This window comes from Vicugna pacos, chromosome 1, assembly GCF_048564905.1.
Source record: "Vicugna pacos chromosome 1, VicPac4, whole genome shotgun sequence".
In the NCBI taxonomy this organism is placed as follows: Eukaryota; Metazoa; Chordata; class Mammalia; order Artiodactyla; family Camelidae; genus Vicugna; species Vicugna pacos.
Window position 1 is genome coordinate 10,436,478 of NC_132987.1, and position 19,325 is coordinate 10,455,802.

At 39.5% G+C, this 19,325-nt stretch overlaps 1 protein-coding gene and 1 non-coding gene across 3 annotated transcripts in view; one reads left to right on the forward strand and one right to left on the reverse strand.

The window, feature by feature from the left end:
* NR1D2 (nuclear receptor subfamily 1 group D member 2) overlaps nucleotides 1-16,148 on the forward strand; it is a 27,339-nt gene extending 11,191 nt beyond the window's left edge. Inside the window, exons 4-8 of one of the 2 annotated variants that reach the window (XM_072949491.1) lie at nucleotides 187-331; nucleotides 2,175-2,800; nucleotides 4,514-4,699; nucleotides 6,601-6,811; nucleotides 12,776-16,148. In XM_072949491.1, coding sequence (XP_072805592.1) covers nucleotides 187-331; nucleotides 2,175-2,800; nucleotides 4,514-4,699; nucleotides 6,601-6,811; nucleotides 12,776-12,972 — 1,365 coding nt within the window. In that variant the 3' untranslated portion in view covers nucleotides 12,973-16,148. The remainder of the gene's footprint in view (nucleotides 1-186; nucleotides 332-2,174; nucleotides 2,801-4,513; nucleotides 4,700-6,600; nucleotides 6,812-12,775) is intronic. The other variant, XM_072949542.1, reaches the window with a different exon arrangement.
* Nucleotides 16,149-18,912: 2,764 nt separating this feature from the next.
* TRNAN-AUU (transfer RNA asparagine (anticodon AUU)) lies at nucleotides 18,913-18,986 on the reverse strand. The gene has a single exon. It is a non-coding gene; the product is annotated as a tRNA-Asn (tRNA).
* Between the last annotated feature and the right edge of the window lie 339 nt (nucleotides 18,987-19,325).

Here is a 19,325-nt window from a genome sequence, read left to right on the forward strand (position 1 = left end):
GTAAGTACTGATAACGGTAAGAACTGAGTTAAATTCTACTTGCCAGTATTATATTTCCCTGTGTTCTAGGCCAAAGTTACTTCCCAGGTAGCTAGTAATATACCTGATAGTTAGGTGTGGGGGGAACCCTTACAAGTTTGTCTAGATGTTTTTAAATAGACGGGGTACATCTTCCTGTGTTCTTAGGGTTTTTTCCGAAGAAGCATTCAGCAAAACATCCAGTACAAGAAGTGCCTGAAGAATGAAAACTGTTCCATAATGAGAATGAATAGGAACAGATGTCAGCAGTGTCGCTTCAAAAAGTGTCTCTCTGTCGGAATGTCAAGAGATGGTATGTTCCCAGTTTAAAGAGTGATCTTCTTAAAGCATATGGAGCTTGGCTTTTATTCCTCAGCATAAACCAGAGCTACAAGCTAATTACCAATGGCCCTCTTGTGCTTAGGGTGAAACAGATTTTAGAGAACACATTTTGATGCCTTGTAGGATGCCAGATTCATTATAAAGTCAAGTTTTAGCATCATCACCCCAGAAACAGCTTGTGGCTCACTTCTTTTCTTGTTACTTGCCTGTGAAAAGACCCATTTTTTTCCCTATACAAGTTGAATACTTTTTCTTTTTCCTTTAAAAAAAAAGAAGTTTTAAGTTTTTCTTTATGTAGGAACCCTTCCTTGGCTTTTTCTTCTTGATTTCTTAGCAGTCCTGAGGGATCAGTTTCCCCCTATTCTGAATTATCTCTGTCACTTCTCAGTCTTGAGATATCTGTATGCTTTCAGGGTGAGGATTCTGAATACACTGAAAGGAGACACACAGTGGAAAGAACAGGAGGCTCTGAAGTGGAGCTGGTTGCCCTGTTCTGGCGCGATCGCTTCACATGGAAAAACGAAAGTTGTGATACTCTGCAGGACTGTTAGTGTTATCTGTGGATGATGTCACTGAAGGATTTGTCTCTTTTGTTGTGCTTACGGAAATCATTTTTTGGATAGTCTCATTCTGTTCCAAGTAACATAGCAGAGGAGTATGAGGTTTTCCAGAGGAATTGGTTTAGTAGAGTTAATTAAGAATTGCTAAGAATGAAGCTTGGGTTTTTCTAGGGAAGGGTCATTTAAGCAATTCCTTAGGTTTCTCTAAGATCTTACTGGCCCAGAAATACAGTATTGCAACTAGGAGTTCTTGAATAAAAGAGTTCAGCAATTGATGTTTTGTATTTTCGATTGTTTGAAATTTTTTTTTATAGCACTAGAAATACTGATCCAAAGTTGATGGATATTGTGATTGCCTCAAAAGAATAAAAATGACAATCAGTTGTGAAGGAGGGAGCAGAGGTAAAGTGTGCAACATGATAAAATTGTCTGTGATAGTGATAAATGTCAGAGGCTACAATTAGATGAGTAAGGCTTTCTTGCTGGGTGGATATATTGAGTTTTTATTGTCTCTAAATATTAGAAAAGAAAGAAGTTTTTCTTTCCCTCATGGATGAGACTGTTGGAGACAGGACACATTCTAAGATAATGGAGGATGAATGATTTTATTTTTGTTTCATTGATTTTAATTAAAATCCAGGAAGGTTATCTTCCAGTAACTACATTTCTGTTGACTGTGGTTTTCCTTTTTTCTTTTTCTTCTTCTTTTTCTCTCTTTTTAAGATTTTCTCTTTTAAGAAGTTGGGAAAGAGGAGAGCAGATCATTTAATAGTTGGGTCTTGTTGGGTCTTGAGAATAAGGTTACAAAAATGAACTGATAAAGGTCAGCTGTTCAGGGAGTGATTGTACTACTGGGTTCCATTAACGTTAGTGGATGTGGGCAGCTGAAATCCCATGTGCCTTCTTAAGAACAGAGCTTTCAGCCCTCTTAGCAAGGTGCTGCATAGTAATGCTGGTCTGCTTTGAGCTGTGATTTTTGTTAGTTAATTTCAAGTTTCTTTCTTGGACTTTGCTTATAAAATACCCAAGAGATCTTCTCCTTAGCTTTGTTTTGGGAGAAAGATCCCCCGCCCCCTTCGTATGGTACATCAGAAATATAGCCATCAAGTTTGGAATAATTTGGGCCAGACACAAATAGATGCTCTTTACTGGTATGATTAGAGGCCAGAGCTGTCAGGACTAATTTTTTGTTATGCTTTTGTACAAACAGGTCTTATTTAGACAGTAGATGTTAAATATCTCTCTCTTCAATAGCTGTTCGGTTTGGTCGTATTCCTAAGCGTGAAAAACAGAGGATGCTGATTGAAATGCAAAGTGCGATGAAGACCATGATGAACAGCCAGTTCAGTGGTCATTTGCAGAGTGACACATTAGTGGAACATCATGAACAGACGGCTTTACCAGCCCAGGAACAGCTGCGACCCAAGCCCCAGCTGGAGCAAGAAAACATCAAAGGCTCTTCTCCTCCCTCTTCTGATTTTGCAAAGGAAGAAGTGATTGGCATGGTAACCAGAGCGCACAAGGATACCTTTATGTACAATCAGGAGCAGCGCGAAAACTCAACAGAGACCATGCAGCCACAGAGAGAACGGATTCCCAAGAACATGGAGCAGTATAATTTAAATCATGACCATTGTGGCGGTGGGCTTAGCGGCCACTTTCCTTGCAGTGAGAGCCAGCAGCATCTCAATGGACAGTACAAAGGGAGGAATGTAATGCATTACCCAAACGGGCATGCCATTTGTATTGCAAATGGACATTGTATGAACTTCTCCAATGCTTATACTCAAAGAGTATGTGATAGAGTTTCCATAGATGGATTTTCTCAGAATGAGAACAAGAACAGTTACCTGTGCAACACTGGAGGGAGAATGCATCTGGTATAGTGAAACCAATTTTTTGCACACCTTGTATCAAGGAAAGCTTTGAAGGCTTTCTTTTATCTGGAGGTTTTACCAACATCAGGGGCAGGGGTGGGGGTGTCAGAAACCCTAAGAGGTTTTACAGAATCAGTTTTGTGCAGTATTTTAGGTCAGGTATTTTTAATAAACATCGTTTGTTGAATGACCTGGTTTCTCACAGAACTAGGTACAAGCATGTTATTTGATACATGCTATGTTTGGGATTGGGATTTTATGTAAAATACGGATCATGAAGAATTGATCCTTTAATTCTTAGAAATCCCTTTCAAGAGTGTTGCATTCTGATTAATCATTACCTTACTAGCTTTGGGATTTTCTCGAAGAGCTGATCCTTTTAGCTTGCCAGTCAGTAGTTCCTTGATTTAGATGGGAATTATTTTCTTTAATCATTATCATGCAAAAAGGTCCTTGGATACAGAACATGGATATTTCATTGTTTGAAAATTTAGGAATAGTTTAATATAATAAGCTGGTTTCTGAAGATTTTCTCAGACTTTATCCTCTGGAATGAGTTAATGTTATTCATATCATTCAAATGTTTTTCATCAAATACAGTAGTCTGCATGAAAGTACGGTGCTTCTATTCAGGCAGAAGTGTGTCCCAAGCAGCAGCACCACGCACTCTGGTCACACCATGAGACCCTTTGATAGTGCTTGGTATTTTCTACAGACAAGTAATTAATATCTTTTTCGTTTTCAAAATAGTTGAGTCTACCCCAATCCTTATGTCAGATTTTTTTTGTCACTTGCAAGTACCTGGAAAGTAATTTTCTATGTTGTTAGACTTCGTGGCTCCCTTAAGGACTGAAAAATGTGTAAGCACGTAAGTTCTAACTTGTGCTATTCTTCATGGAGTCATCCCATTCCTGGTCACCTGTGGAGCTAGTGGGAATGTAAGGACTGGGTTTAGTAATGGCGTACACACTGCGTGTTCCATAGTCCTTTCAGTGTTCTCATACCTTTTGTGCCTTCCTATTTTTCCCTCCCCAGTCCTCATTTAGAAGGTGCACCTTGTATATCCAGTCACTGTGTCCTAATTTAACAAGTGGAGGTCAGTGGTCACAACGTTGTGTATGAAATAAGTCATCAATGACCTTTTTTAAAAAAGTGAGGCATCTCACTGTCGCTTCCTCTTTGAATGACAACATTGTAGTTGTGCCTATTTAGAAAAAAGGGAGTTTTGAAATACTAAGTGTGGGGTTGGGTTCTAGGCCTGTGACTTCTAGGTGTATTTGGGTAAGTCACCAAATCTCTTAAAAGTCTTAGTTCCTTACCTAAGAAATGGTAATTATCATGTCTGCCATAACTAACTGTTGAGAACCAAGTAAATGTGTGTGAATTTGTTTGGAAACCATAGAACCAGTGTAAGGTGGCAGCAGTATTACAAAACTAACTCTTAAACCCGTGCAGCAGGTTTTGAAATAGCTTGTTGCAGATGTCGTTTGCTCAGGCTGCCTCTTTTGTGGTAAGTCAGTTGCTGTTTAAATTCGGTTGCTCTGAGGCTTTCCGTCACAAGGCAAGTAGCAAACGGAGACAGTGCTGATATGGGTAGATTTTACTGGTGTCAGAGAGGGTATTTTCACATTGAGTTTCCACTGATTGGTATGCCACCTTTGGAATGTCTTTACCCCCTCTCACAATTTAAGAGTTTTTCTGTTTTGTGCCCATTAGGTTTGTCCAATGAGTAAGTCTCCATATGTGGATCCTCATAAATCGGGGCATGAAATCTGGGAAGAATTTTCCATGAGCTTCACCCCTGCAGTGAAGGAAGTGGTGGAGTTTGCAAAGCGTATTCCCGGGTTCAGAGATCTCTCTCAGCATGACCAGGTCAACCTTCTAAAGGCTGGGACTTTTGAGGTAAGTTTTACTCATCCTGAATGTTGATGCAGGACATGTTGTATTTTGTTTTCATCCTTTTCTAAATAAGTGTTTGTGGTCCAGAGACAGAAACTACCAACAAAAGCATGACCATCTCAGGATCGTGGGAAGAGACAAGGTAAATTCAGAGTACATGCTGTATTCACAGCACACAAACTCCAAGTTCTAGAATTGCTTCCAGGTGTGGACCTGGGTTCTCCGGAATGTTAGACACCTGCTGAGAGCCTCAGCTAGTGTTTACTCCGTTCAGTGCAGAACACAAAGGGTAAGCAGAATGTGGTTTTAGTCTTTTCGGAGATTGTAGAATATTTGGGGGATGTATCAGACATCCCTTATGTACCACCTCAAGTCCTCTTGGCCTCATCTCACTGTAGAAATCTGTGGCTGCTTTTTCTACTCCAGCTTCTCTTGCTCTGATGCATTCTGCCTTGGCTTGAGGCAGCCACTGTTGCCAACTGTAGTGGAATGCTTCCCTGTTGCTGCTGAGGTGGGGGAAGTCTCAGGACTTGCTCTGAGATCTCTTAAGCATCATTCTGAATTGCAGGGTGGTGGGTGGGAAGTTGATGTCTGGTGGGCCAGATCTTTGATCTGTGGGGGAAGGGTTACGACCTTACTTCTGGATAGTCCCACAAGATTGAGCTCTCAGTTATCCTTGATGTCACGTGGTGGCCAGCTTATTAATATACCCTCTGATACTGGCTCTCTCTTCTTTCCATCTCATTTCCTTTTTCCCAACTCCTGTTTTCACATGTGCCAGCCCACATCCCACATAAACCTTTGCCTTTGGCTGTGTTTTCTTGGGTACTTGGACTAGAACAGAGAAGATGCTTTCATTAAAAAAAAAAAAAAAAAAAAAAAAAAGCTATAGTATAATTCCAAAGTAACACCTATAGGTTACAATTTTCTGTTTAAAGGAAAAAACATCAGACTTAAGATTTAAAGTCAGAAGGAATGTCAGAGTTCAAGTTCAATTCACCTATCTTTGAGGTTAGGTAGCTACAGCCCAGAGAGGTGAAGAGGCTTTTCTTGGATTACCAGTAAATTTACAACACAGATCTAGAACACAAGTCTCATACTCCAGGACTTGCATCTTTTCCACCTTGTGATTTGTCTTAGGTTTTCTGTGTTAGAGAGTTAGCACCATCTTCTTAGAAGGCTCACGCCCTTTCTAGACTGTCTTGGGTAAAACGAGTCTTTGCTTGGGAGCATTGCAAAGGGAAGATGGGTGTTCAGTGTTCATCTGGTTTTGAGGGAAGTGCGTGACATAGATGTCACCGCTTACTGTGCTGGAGGGAGTGTTGTGGGTAAGTAACTGCTGACTAGTTTGACTTGGATTTCAATTATAACTGGGTGTCCAGAACACATACTGTGATAGTTACCTTTGTGTATTGTCTCTCTGGGTTATGGGTTCTTGACACAGACTAATTGGAGTTCATCTGCTGCATTTGGTGTTTGGATGTTTCCAAGTGTCGCTGCATTGAAATCGTGCTCTTCTTACTTGGGGCTTAGAGACCATGTGATATCCTTGGTAGCTTAAGAGTTTTCATGCCTTTGGCCAACACCCAGTTTCAAATTTCCTGGCATTATTGCCTGCTTTAATTTTGAATTTGCATTTCAGAATCTTTATTAATAGAGTATTACAGGACTTGAGTACTTTGCCGCTGCTGGCTGGAATTTTTTTGATGTTGTTCTTGGAATATTTATTGCTTTGTTAGAGAATTTGCCTTAAGCAAATGGTTCTGGGTAAAAATAAACTCAGTTTTTCTTCTACAGCTTTCTCTTGTATGTAGGATGTTTCTTAACTGACTTGAATACTGAGTTATTTCTTGGTATTACTATTGAACTTCTCCAAATATATATGAGTCTTTTTCTTTTTCCAGGTTTTAATGGTACGGTTTGCGTCATTATTTGATGCAAAGGAGCGTACTGTCACCTTTTTAAGTGGAAAGAAGTATAGCGTGGATGATTTACACTCAATGGGAGCAGGGGATCTGCTAAACTCTATGTTTGAATTTAGTGAGAAACTAAATGCCCTCCAACTTAGTGATGAAGAGATGAGTCTGTTTACAGCAGTTGTCCTAGTGTCTGCAGGTAAGCAAGCCGGGTCAGAACCGTGCCGCACCTGGAATGCGGCGAGCAGCAGCTGGCTTCCAGCAGGCTGTGTAGAGGGGAAGGCCTTAAGGAAGATGCTAAACTATGAATCTGTTATTTTTGAATAATTAATTTCTTACGCGTCTACATCGTTACTTCATGGATTTAATTTTTTGGAACATTGTATATCTACAGGAAGGTGTCTCTGATATAATTCTAAGTTCTAATTAAAATATTATATGAGTTACTTCAAAATGTTAAAAGTATCGAGATCCTGTGTTTTGTTACAAAAACCAGTGACTTACGAGTTGTAGGCTTTGACCCAGCTTTGCTGCTGAGTTTTCTGTGGGACGTGGGTAAGTAGTTCCACCTTTTGGGTCTCGGTCCCCTCATCCTCTGAAAGGAAGGGACTGTACTGTGGGAGCCTAGTGTGGGGTCTGGCACGGCGTACATGCTCATCACTGTTTGAATGAGTGGCCAAGAGTTCTGAGTCCTAACTTTTAGTGTTTGTCTGTATGAGTCATCGGTGGTGTTTCCCGGTTTCCCTGCCACCTCGCATTGTGCTGCAGTTATTTCTGAGCCGAGTATTTCAATTCAGAAAATAGCTGTTAAGGCACAGGTAGCAAATTGGAAATTGAGACACAGTGACTTTCCTGGGGACATGTAAGTAAGTACCAGCCATTGTTAGGTATCGCTATCTTTGTTTTAAAGCATTTGTTGAGAATTATACAGTATTTTGATATGGCATGATAAGTTTCCCATTGGATTCCTTCTAAGTAAAAGGCATTGTGTTGAGCCCTGTGAGAGTTGTAAGGTGTGAGTTACAGCCCCTGGTTGTGTGTCAGAGCCATAAATCAGTAACTTACCTCGGTATTCCTTAAGGAGAGTAAGTTCTTTGTATAACTTAATGGGGCTGTCCATCAGTGGAGTAAAAGACTTGATGCCATTTGCAAGCACAATTTGGCTACCTTTTCTGGATTCAAAGTCCAGAGTGCTCACCATTACACCATAGAGCTGCCTTGGCTACCTTTTCTGATCAGCTCTACCTGGGTACCTAAAAAGTCACTTACTATATGGAAATAGTATGAATGCAGTGTGTCAATAAGGGATACCTGTTTCTTAGTAACCTTGTAATGCCTCTTGCACTTATAATTAGTGATAGTTTGAGTTGACATGAGATCACTAGATCTATTATTGTGAAACTAAAGGTGATCCATACTTGTTAACTTCTTTATCTGATGAATATGCCTTAATTTAGGTGCTCAGGGGGAGACAGAGCAGGCATTAAGACACAAGCTTATACTCCAAAGTATTTATGTTCCATTTGGAGAGTCAGAATGAACACAGAAAACCTTGTGTTACTAAACTGTGGTTCTGACTGTGGTAAGTAGTTTTGGGAAGGAAGGTGAGATCATCCAAGAAGGCTTTGTGGGAGGATGAAAGTGGAGCTGAAATGTGAAGGATGGATTATTAAGTTTTCCCAGCAAAAAGTGATAGAAAGGCGTGGTGACAGCACAAGATGGAGAGGGGGAGGGGCAGGTGGCCAAAGACTGCTGTGTATGTCAAGGAGGGAGGGACAGGAGGCTTACGTTACGTGGCACCAGGTTATAGAGTGACAGCTGTGAGAACTAAACAGAGAAGACAAATACAGGGCAGTGGAAAGTCAGTGTCACTTCTTAAGTAGGGGTGCGATCGGGCATGAGCAAAGTGATGCTTTAACGCTAGTTCTGTACTTTTATCCTGGGTGGATTAGACAGGTGAGCTGGAGAGTCAGGTTGAGAGGCTGTTGAAATAACTTTAGGTGGGAGGCAGTGAACTCTCCTAAAATAGATGTGGCAAAGGAGGTAGAGAAGGACGGCTACATCCCAGAGAGAGTTGATAGTTGGGAAAGAAGGGAAGATGGAGGGTGAAGGGGAGTTCTCTGCCAGGAGCTCTGCTCCTGCATTTATGTTTTCCACCACGATTGTGACTTTTATTTTATTTTGAATTTTAATTTTGAAAAAGCCTTGTTTTGTTTTCTGATCATAAGAATAATATGTACTCTTTGAGAAATTGGAAAATATTAAAATGAAAATAAAGATGATAATGTCATTACCAAAAATGATCACTGTTAGCATTGAGGGGTGGGTCTCTCTCCATTCAGCTGTGTCCATTTATCCATTTGCCTGCTTACTGGTATGTGGTACATAGAGAGATGTTTGACATCCTAAGTGGAAAAGGCTGATTATAGAAGAACATAAGGCATTCTTATTTTTGTTATGTTTATATATGAAGATATGCAAGCAACACAAAGATACATGTACAGTTCCATGCATTTAAAATGATAATGTTGTTTCACTTAAGTATATGATAGAGTTCATGTCACATTTAAATCTTGATCACTTAAAAAGGACTATTGTTATTTTTAAAGCAGTATCCAGGCAGGAAAATAAAATTCAGTGACCGTAGAAGAGTATAAATTGAAAAGTCTATCCTTGTATTCCTACCCTGTGCTTCAGACTAGATTTCTAACCATCTTTCTTTTGAATTGTTCTGATGGTTGCCCTCCCAACTCTAAGTACAATGCTTATACCTCTTTTTATTTAGTAGATGCATCTGATAAATAAAAGTACCCTCTCAGTTTTCCCTCTCAACTTTCACTAAGTTTTATTTTTTCAGTCACTTTATTGGTTTTATTTATAAATTTAATGTGCTTACATTCTTTGATCATTCACTTTTGCACTCTCTCAGATAGCTGAGGCAGAATAATCTTACTGTACAGGGAGATAATACCCTCCTTTCCCCAGATCCTGGCTTCTTTGCTCTACCATTTTCTTTTACATTGTCAAGGATTAAAACATTCATATTCTGTCCTATAGTTGTGTCTGTTTCCCATGCTTTATTTATCAGTTGATTTAAAAAAATTGGAAAGTAAAACCAGCATTTCATCATTTTTCAGTGAATAGTGCCCATGGTGTTCACACAGTGGGTTTGAAATGGTAACAAGGCAACATAAATCTCTCCCCTAAACTTGTTCTTGAAGGGAAAGTTCCAAGTGTCAGATAACAAATGGACTATTTATGTTCTCTGTTAATTGCTTAGAATTAAGCTACGTTGTAGTTTGCTTTATTTCCAAAATTGTTTCTCTTGGAATCTGCAGTTGCTTTGTTTTGGTTATTGTTGTCAGAAGAAATGTTAGTTAATGATCTCATTAAATAATTTTATCCTCACAACAGACCTGTGATGTGAGCTAGAACAAGTTACCCTCACTTATACAGGCAAGGCATTTGAGGAGCAGAGGGGTTAAATAATTTGCCCAAGGTCACATTTTTAATTATTGGCTGAGCAGGCATTTGCACTCTCATTAGTCTAGCTTCAGAAGCCTTGCCACTACACTGCTTGTCAACAGAACAGCTGTAGCTGTTAAGGGAGAGAGAAATCTCAAACGTGGCACTTGCCTGGGAGGCTGGAGGAATCCTGATACTGTGGAGAGAAGAGGGATTACTCCTGGAAGGTAAATTCTTCTTTGGGTTGTGTGAAACAGCAGCAGCCCCTTGCAGCCCCTCTGAAGAGCAGAGACTGGAGCGTAGGTGTGAGGGAGGCCCAGGCTCATCTAGATGCAGACTGTAGCTATCCTCACAGAGGGTTTTGTTGAAGGAATTTAACTTCCATCTGCATCGTGGGAACAGTTGGTGAGGAGTGCAAGCTTGGGAGAGGGACGAAGAGCCAGACGGTTAAGGAACTAGAAGACAGCTGTGTCCTGAGGGAAATTATGCAAGTAACAGTGCGGCACTCAGTGCGTCCTGTGGAAGGTGAATTTCTGTCCAGCCTGTGCCTTCTAGTGTTGCAGTTTCTAGAGGACTGTTGCTTACGATCCAGCTAGATTTGTGTGTAGGTCTTTTGGCCTTGAAATCATGGTTTTAGAAATTGAGGTTTTAGAAAAATTTAATATTATTTACATTTTTAGGTATAGGTGTCTGTTTCCTCGAAGGGAGCTGGATAGAGGGGCATAGGTCATCCAAACACAAGATGTTCACTGGAGGACCAGCCTCCCCTGATGATACTAACTCCAATATCCTTTCCCACTTGTGGTTCCTTTTTTTGCCGTCTAGATTATTTTGTTTGTGGGAGCTGCTGTCATTCTTTCCCAGGTGTTGGTGTTGTAAATTACTGGTGATGCAGTGTAAACTGGTTAACTTTCTTCTGTTAAGGTATGAGCTCTCTAAAGGAAGGAATTTTGTTTTGTCCACTGATAATTCCCTAGCACCTATTCCAGTAACCACACACATTTAATAAGTGTGTGGTGAATGAATTAACACATTGCAAGGATGTAAAAGTAAACAATTACTTGAATATTAACGGCAAGGGAGTAGTTTTGCAAAGATGACCCTTATAGTTGCATGGCCAAAGTCAAATGTCAAGAGATCTATCTCACTATTTTGTTTGGAAAATTGAATCCCCCCCCCCCCCCAAAAAGCAAAAATCTCAACAGTCAACATTCAGTTTGTTTCTTTTTCCATAAGAATTAGCACGTAGTTGTAGTCATGATCCAAATTTTACTAAATGTAAGATAAACTTATTTTCATCATTTTTCCTATTTTCATCATTTCCCCCTGTATTTAGAATTACTCAGTCTTCCGCCTCCCTTACTGTTAGATTTTAGTCCTTGTTCTGAGTGTTCGCATTGCAAGTAGGCTTTTTCAGCTGCCAGTTACAGTGGAAAACCTCCTTAATTTCCTTGTAAAAAAATTAAATAAGGGCAAATGGCCAGAGAGTTTTGCTTCCTTGGAGAAGGTCTTTTTCTTATTAATTACAACTCCCTATACCAGGAGCCATTGAATATTTCTTGCACTCTACTGTCACCTATTGCAAAAGGAAGAAATAGCCCTTGTTGATGAAAAAAGTCCACAGGCAAACAACATAGTTTTGGCTAATTTTAAGATACTTTTCTTTATTGCTGATTATACTAAATCATTAATTTATTAACATTTTTGTATGATGAGTTTAGTATACAGTATGCTAAATAAAAGTGAATGCAGATTGATATAACTAGGTAATAAAGTTACATAGTATGCTAGTTACCTATTCCTGTGTAACAAATTACCCTAAAACTTAGTGGCTTACAATGCATACGTTTGTTATCACACACTGTCTGAGGCTTAGGAGTGTGGGTGTGGCTTAGATGAGTGTCCCCAGCTCAGGGCTGCTTAGGAGCTTGTGGTCAAGCAGTGGGCAGGCCGTGCTCTCTTAGGAAGGCTCTTCAGTGCGGGGTCTGCTTCCGGGCCTTCACAGGGTTGCTGGAAGGACTCAGTCCCTCACAGGTTGTTAGACTGAGCGCCTCAGTCCCTGGCTGGCTGATGGCTGGAGACTGCCCTCAGCTGCTTAGCACGCTGGCCACGTCCTAGGGCAGCTCACACGGCTTTCCTCAGAGCACGTGAGTGGGAGAAGGCCTAGGATGGAAGCTGCGTTTTTTTTCCATAGTATTTTATCCATTAGTAGCGAGTCTGGCCCACTCAATGCAGGAAGGATGCACAGGGCAGGGATACCAGGATGAGGGGACTGTTGGGGGCTGTTGCAGAGGCTGCCACCACGCATGGTGACATGCAAATGTGAATATTATTCCTCGTGAGGTAAAGATGTATTTCTGAACCACATTATTCATTTTATTTTGCTAATCCAAAGCAATTGAAATTAGATGGTATCTAATTTGAAAAATCAGAACCTCTAGATTTTTGTGAACAAAGATACCTAAACACTAAAGAATTTTGATTTATTAAGTGTACTATGTGATATATATTTTTGTAATATAATAGCTACAAAAATTTACCATTGGGATTTTAAAACTTTGGTCAGTTATCTTTTGCCTTTGTTCAGTGGATAAAGCCCTGTTTTGAGAATTAATGAGATTGACGAGTGAGAATGGTATTTGTGTTTAGTGTCACTGAAGTGTCCTCTCATCCACCTCTCCTCTGCACTCTCCCTCAGATCGGTCTGGAATAGAGAATGCCAACTCGGTGGAGGCCCTGCAGGAAACGCTCATCCGGGCGCTAAGGACCTTAATCATGAAGAACCATCCAAATGAGGCCTCTATTTTTACAAAGCTGCTTCTGAAGTTGCCAGATCTTCGATCGTTAAACAACATGCACTCTGAGGAGCTCTTGGCCTTTAAAGTCCACCCCTAAGGCCTTTGGTTATTCAGACGTGAACTGATTCATGCTAACTGTACATTGTGTGCTGAGATGCTTATTTCTGTGTGTGCACCGTGCGAGGAGGGAGAGGAGGCCTCGAAGGCAGCACGAGGCTGTAGGCTGTCTGTGATCAGGTGGTAACCCTTTGGGGTGAGATCTCTTCAGCCATGATTAGACATTGCCCGCGTTTCCCCGATAGACCAGTCAGCTGTGTTGCACTTAAACTGGAGAAGTTACACTGAATTAGAGTCACACTGAATGTTAGACTTTTTTCATCTGCCAAAACCAAAAACCATTTTGATCTCCCTGTGGTATAAACATAATGCACAGGCACAAGTATCTGAAGACTTAAAAGTTAATCCTTTGTGGTGGAAGTTCTCTTATAAGATGGAAACTTGATTTCCCCGCAGGACCGTTTGACCTGGTAATGGGAGGCTGTGCAGGTTAGACCTCCTTGTCTCTGTTTCACACTGCCACCGTGAAAGTGTATGGTCCTGCGCAGGTTCGCTGGTTGTGGAAAATGAAAATCAGTTGTGTTCCCAATGGCCCACCTCACAGAGATAATAAAAAATGTCTAGAAAGCATATTTACCTCTTGGGAGATAGGCACTATGTAAATAAGGTAAAGTTTTTGTTATAATCATTCATGATAATTTTTTTTATTTCTGCGCATTTCTTGGAAATCATTTCACAGTCCACACCCATCTGTTATATTCAGGGTTCCTGCATATGTGTGGGGTGTCTATCTGGCACACATATATTCAGAGTTCATGGGTACATCAAATACACAGTATGTGTACATAGTATGTATGTGAATATAGTTAAACATAAATATATTTCTTCACAATATTTTAAACTGTGAAGAGCTTTGTCATATAATAAACTTAAAACAGGAGGTGTCAAAAGACCCAAATTAGGTGCATTTTACCTGTTGATGACGTTAACAACCATTGCTTTAAATATTTAGACAGTAGAGTATTGAGTTTATGCTCTATTTTTGTTTATTTAAACAACACTTAATGTAAAAGTGCAACAGACCATCGAGTCCAAATTTCAAAAAAATACGTATTTTAGAGTTCATCTTTGGTAAAGGTACTAGTTGTTTAAAAGTTCATTCAGATTCTTACCTTGTGCTGAAAAAGGTTGCATTGCTGCCCATTATACACATGCTGCAGCTTGATGATAGATTATTTTGATTCTTTCTGGAGAACCAACCAATGTTTAAGAAAACTGTTTAACATGTTGATGTGTGCCTGAGTGTGTGAGTGTGGATGTGCAAGCGTGTTCTGAATCCACTTGTTTTTCCCCTAAGTAACACTACAGGGAATTTTGTCAAATTAGATTTAACCTATAATTTGAAAAATCAGTTAGTGTGTGACCTACAGGCTTAGAAATGGTATAGTCAAGGACATTTCATCCACATTTCTGATTTCGGGCTTTTGTAAATAGGTAGGATCAGCCTCTTTATGGCAGGTGGAGAAAATCGTCAAAAAGTTGAGGATTTTATGTATGTTTCTCTGTTGCCCTGGAAGATAGCAGTGAATTGGATTTTTAGGTGAAGATTGCCTTCTGTATAATTTTTGGATTATATAAAATTGCGAAAATGAAAAGACCCCACTTTACTGTACTCAGCCTGTTACTTTAATGACATGTGAGCAGAATGCCTTATTTTGTAACCTTGTTTAACTTGTTGCTACTGGGACTTGAATTTCTGTGGCACTAGTTAAGTAAGTTAAAAAAGAGTGAAACCCTCTCATTATTAAAGAGGAAAGGTGATGGTGATGTCTGTAATACAATATAAACCATAATTGTGATTTACCTTGAATAGGTAGGGCTTTTATGGATATACAGTATAGTTTTTGTGAATTCTTTACATGATAGCATTATCTTTTTATAATTTTTTTTCCTAAGATAAACGCATAGTTTTTCTTCTATGGGGAATAGAAACAGCTTTTTCAAGTAATATTGAAAACCTCAAAGATCATGTTGTTTCTTAATTTTTGCCTTTTGCATAAGCCTCTTTATAACATATATCTTTAAAACAATTACTAAGTCTTTAGGAATGTGTAACCAGAACTATGTTAGTATTGCTTATAAAACTTTAGTTAGATTCAGTATATACATGTATACATCTAGGTATAGGTAGATATTTGCATTTTGTCTTGTAAAATTTTATTTGAACAAATTCTTCCTGTAGGTAATGGGAAACAAAATTAGTCGTTCATATGCCACTCGTAGCATTTCTATATTTGAAAACGGCCCCATATTGAAACCTCTACGTCTAAACTTAAACCAGCAGCCTATTACAAGCACATTCTTTGATTGAGTCATCGGTTATAAACTTACTAAATGCAGAGAAGACAACCGATTTAGGGAACCTCTTTGGTGGGACACTGTTGATTAATAATGTACTGTATGAATTAAGTGATGCTTTAACTCTGATTTTACATTTTAAACTTAAAATACGGGCATTATGTCAGCAAACTTAAGGGCATTATGTCAGCAAGCTAAAACATTTTTTTCTGTCCTTTTAATGTACCTCTTTACATGATCTGAGAGAGGATTCAGGCCTTTAGAGAGAGCTGAGGGAAAGGGGAAACGTCTTCTTGGGATGAAGCTTTTCCTTATGGCGACGGCTTAATTACAGTTTCGGAAACTTCAGCGGATTAAGTGTATAGCTTTCGTAACTACATTTCAACAAATTACCATTGTAACTTGATAAGATACAGTTTATTTTATGTAAACATCATTGCAAAGCAAGGTGTAGAAGCTCAGCTAGATGTATCCCTGTGCACGAGAGTAGGTACCTATCTCAATTATCCTTTTTCTTTTCCGGTATAAAGTTTGCTGAATGTACAAGAAGACTTTATCACTTAGGATATAGAATTTTTTTTAGGGGTTGGGGGGAGGGGCTCTGTCAGGAAATTACCGATAAACAAAGATTGTGTTGATTTGATCCGAAACAAAACTTGAAGCTATTCTTGAGCTAACATGGAAAAATACAATGGCTATTGTTTTAAAAAGAAATGATAGAAATATATTATTGACAAGATATGAATTAAGTTTATTTTCTACAAACTGTTATTGATGAAGACATGGATAATATCTTCATGTTTCTGAAAAGTAATCTGTACATGGGGGGAGGGGAGAATAAATATTATTTCTAACCAAGTGTAGTTTCTGGTATCTTTCTATCTTGACTTTTTTGTAAGACCATTTATAACAACTTACTCCTTTCCTTTGACCATAGCAGGATCTCTTACATAAATCTCTCATTCAGCATGGTGGGGTATGTATATGCAGGGCTTTTCTTTTTAAAAGAAAGACTATAAAGTTTAGAGATTTTAACAACGATTGTTACTATTTTCTGTAATGCCCGCTGAATAGCGGTTTGCTCTGTTTGATAAGATAGTCTTACTGGGAAGGGATGGTGAGAGAGGAAGGCAGGTGGGGTACCTGATCTAGACAAGATTCAGCCTTGGTCTTGAATGGGATAAGGAGCCTCAGCAAGACCACCGCCTCCTTTTCCCCTTCCTTGTGGTTGCAGCCATGCTGGCAAAGTTAAGGTGGTTACTTAAATGAGCATTCCCTGCACTTGCTGGCAAGACCAGTAGTGTCCACTACTCTCTGAGTGTGAATTGATGTTAGGTGGAAGACATGGGCGGCTTTACTGAGTGAGTTTGGAAATACTGGGCTGACCAAGGTTACTGAGACATCTCTGTGTCGTTCCTGTTCCCTAACGAGCAAATGTGCATCGAGAGTCCTATAAGGAAGGGCTCAGTGGGATGCTGTTTTTCCAAACTTTCTCCACCAAATAACCCCCGTTTTTTTCTTTGCTGAACTCTTCTCGGGCTCCTTGGAAAGTATGCTTTCAGGAGGGGAAAAACCCTGTTAACCACACTTTGGGTTTTGATCAGAATGTTGATCATATTCTGTGGATTACTGTACAAATTTGTATCATAATTTGCACCCTTTTTGCGTAAGAAACATTGAACTCTCAATATATGTGGTTGATGGAAAACAAAATAGATTGAAATCCTTCCGAATTTTGGAAATGCTGCAGCTAAGTAATTGTGTAAAGACAGCCAGTGCATGGATCTGGTTTCAGTTTTTCCACTCTGCTGGGCCTGTTAAAATTTGTTCCATTTGCTTTTCTTAATCCTTAGTCCGTCCTAAAGCTGGGGAACAACTGCGGCCTGTCCAGGAGCCTCGTCAGAGTTGCTCTTCACAACGGGAAAGTGGGTTGTTTTGGGGTGATTTTTCAGACACTAGACTAGCAGATCCACTTAGAACAACACATTGAATTGAATGGGTGTAGGAGCCCTAAGGGCGGTCTTGGAGGAAGCTCCGAAGTACTCCAGAAGGCTTTGTATGGGGCACGTTCCCCAGGACGTAAAAATGTGCTCAGAATTCGCATTTACCCTATGTTTTAATATAAATTACTAAAGAGGGTGAGATCAGTGTTTAAAAAAATCTGCAAAATACCTGAGATGAGTATGGTGTTCCTAATTTGATTCCTCTCCATTTCCCTACTGGTGTACATAGACTTGAACATGATCTTCCAAGGTGTCTAAGGTAAGTTGTATTGCTTCACTTTTCTCTGAACTCTCCTTATCCTTAGCTTCAGCAGTGCCTCCCACCCCCATTACTTTGTTGCTTTGCTTGTAAATTTTCATCTATTTTTTTTCCCTCCTACCATAGGCATTTCATTTCCTGTTCAGGTTCTGCAGTTAAAAACAAGTAGGGTAGTTTCCAAAGTGGAAAGCACCTACACTTTCATTCTCTCTTGATCATTTGCCCCTGCAACGGCTGCTCTTTTTTCTAAGCTGTTTTATCTGACGGGATTTTTGAGGAATAGATTGATGGTTTAGTTATGCATTACTAGCACACATTTATTGAACATCTACCTATGTTTCAGAATTTTTTTTTTTTAATCCAAATACAAAATGAGGTTCCATGAAAATCCGGGGCACTAACCCGGTCAGTGTTGTGAAGTTGTGCTGTGCCCACGGAGCAGATGGCCGCCGGTCACAGTGTCAGGACTGATGGTTGCCAGCAACTACCGTTCTAGCCCTGGGCTGCCGGCGCGACGCTTGAGGGCTTCTGAGGTGTGGTGTGACGTTTCCAGGAATTCAGGGAGCTGGTTGGTAGAAACATAACCATCATTACAAATTAAATTATATAAACTTACAATTGAATTATATTTGAGAAGATAATACTAAAATCTCATTACTTTCTAATTATTTTAAATTTATTGTTAATACTTTTGAGAGTCAGTACCTGTATGTGTATGTGTCTGGCGTGTTACATGCATGACGGGGGTACACTGACAGTGTGTCTAGCACATCTCTTCCCAACGCCCTGCTAAGTGCTGGCCACGGTGGGGTTATTTATACAATGAAAAGCTGCAAATGCTATGCATGAATCAGGGCTTGATTTTTTTGTTTGGTTGATTTTCTAGACTTAAAGTGATAGAGAAAATGTTAACAATACAGATTAAAGTTAAAATTTTTTGTGTCTCATGTCTGTTGCTGTTAACCATTGCAAATAGCACAGAAAATTGAATAGTCCAGTATTTGAAAGCTATTATCTGATTCAGCAAAGAAGTTTCTCACATCATTGATAAACAAGTCAAGTTCTGACATAGTTTTTATTGTTTGTTTTACTGTATTAACAATACTTAACATATCAGTCAACATTCATGCCAGAACTATACTTGTCAGTTGCAACTTTGGCAAAAATAAAGGAATGCATTATTTTTTTAATTTTATTTTATTGAGTTATAGTCAATTTACAATGTTGTGTCAACTTCCAGTGTAGAGCACAATTTTTCAGTTATACATGAACATACACATATTCATTGTCGCATTCTAAAATTAGTATTTTTTCATTTTTTTTGATGGAAGTAATTAGGTTTACTTATTTACTTACTTGATGGAGGTACTGGGGATTGAATCCAAGACCTCATGCATAATAAGCATGTGCTCTACCAGTTGAGCTATACCCTCCCCCAAGGAATGCATTCTGTGAGAACTAACTGTATGGAATTTAGAGTAAAGAGTATTATATATTTTATAAATTGTGTGCTGTATATCCTTTCAGTAAAAATCGCACATACATACATACACACTCGGATACATTTTTTCTCCCCAGGGAGCCAGCTGTTAAATGTTACCAGCATATCTCTATTACTTAACCCCAAGAAGGGGTTTTCTAGATAAAGAAAACAAAGGCTTGGAAAGTTTAAGTAACTTATTCAAGATGGCACAGCTGCTGAGTGGGGGGTGGGCCCCAGAGTCTGCTCTCATGCTCTCAGCTGTCAGTGCAATCGAGGAACGCCGGGCTTGG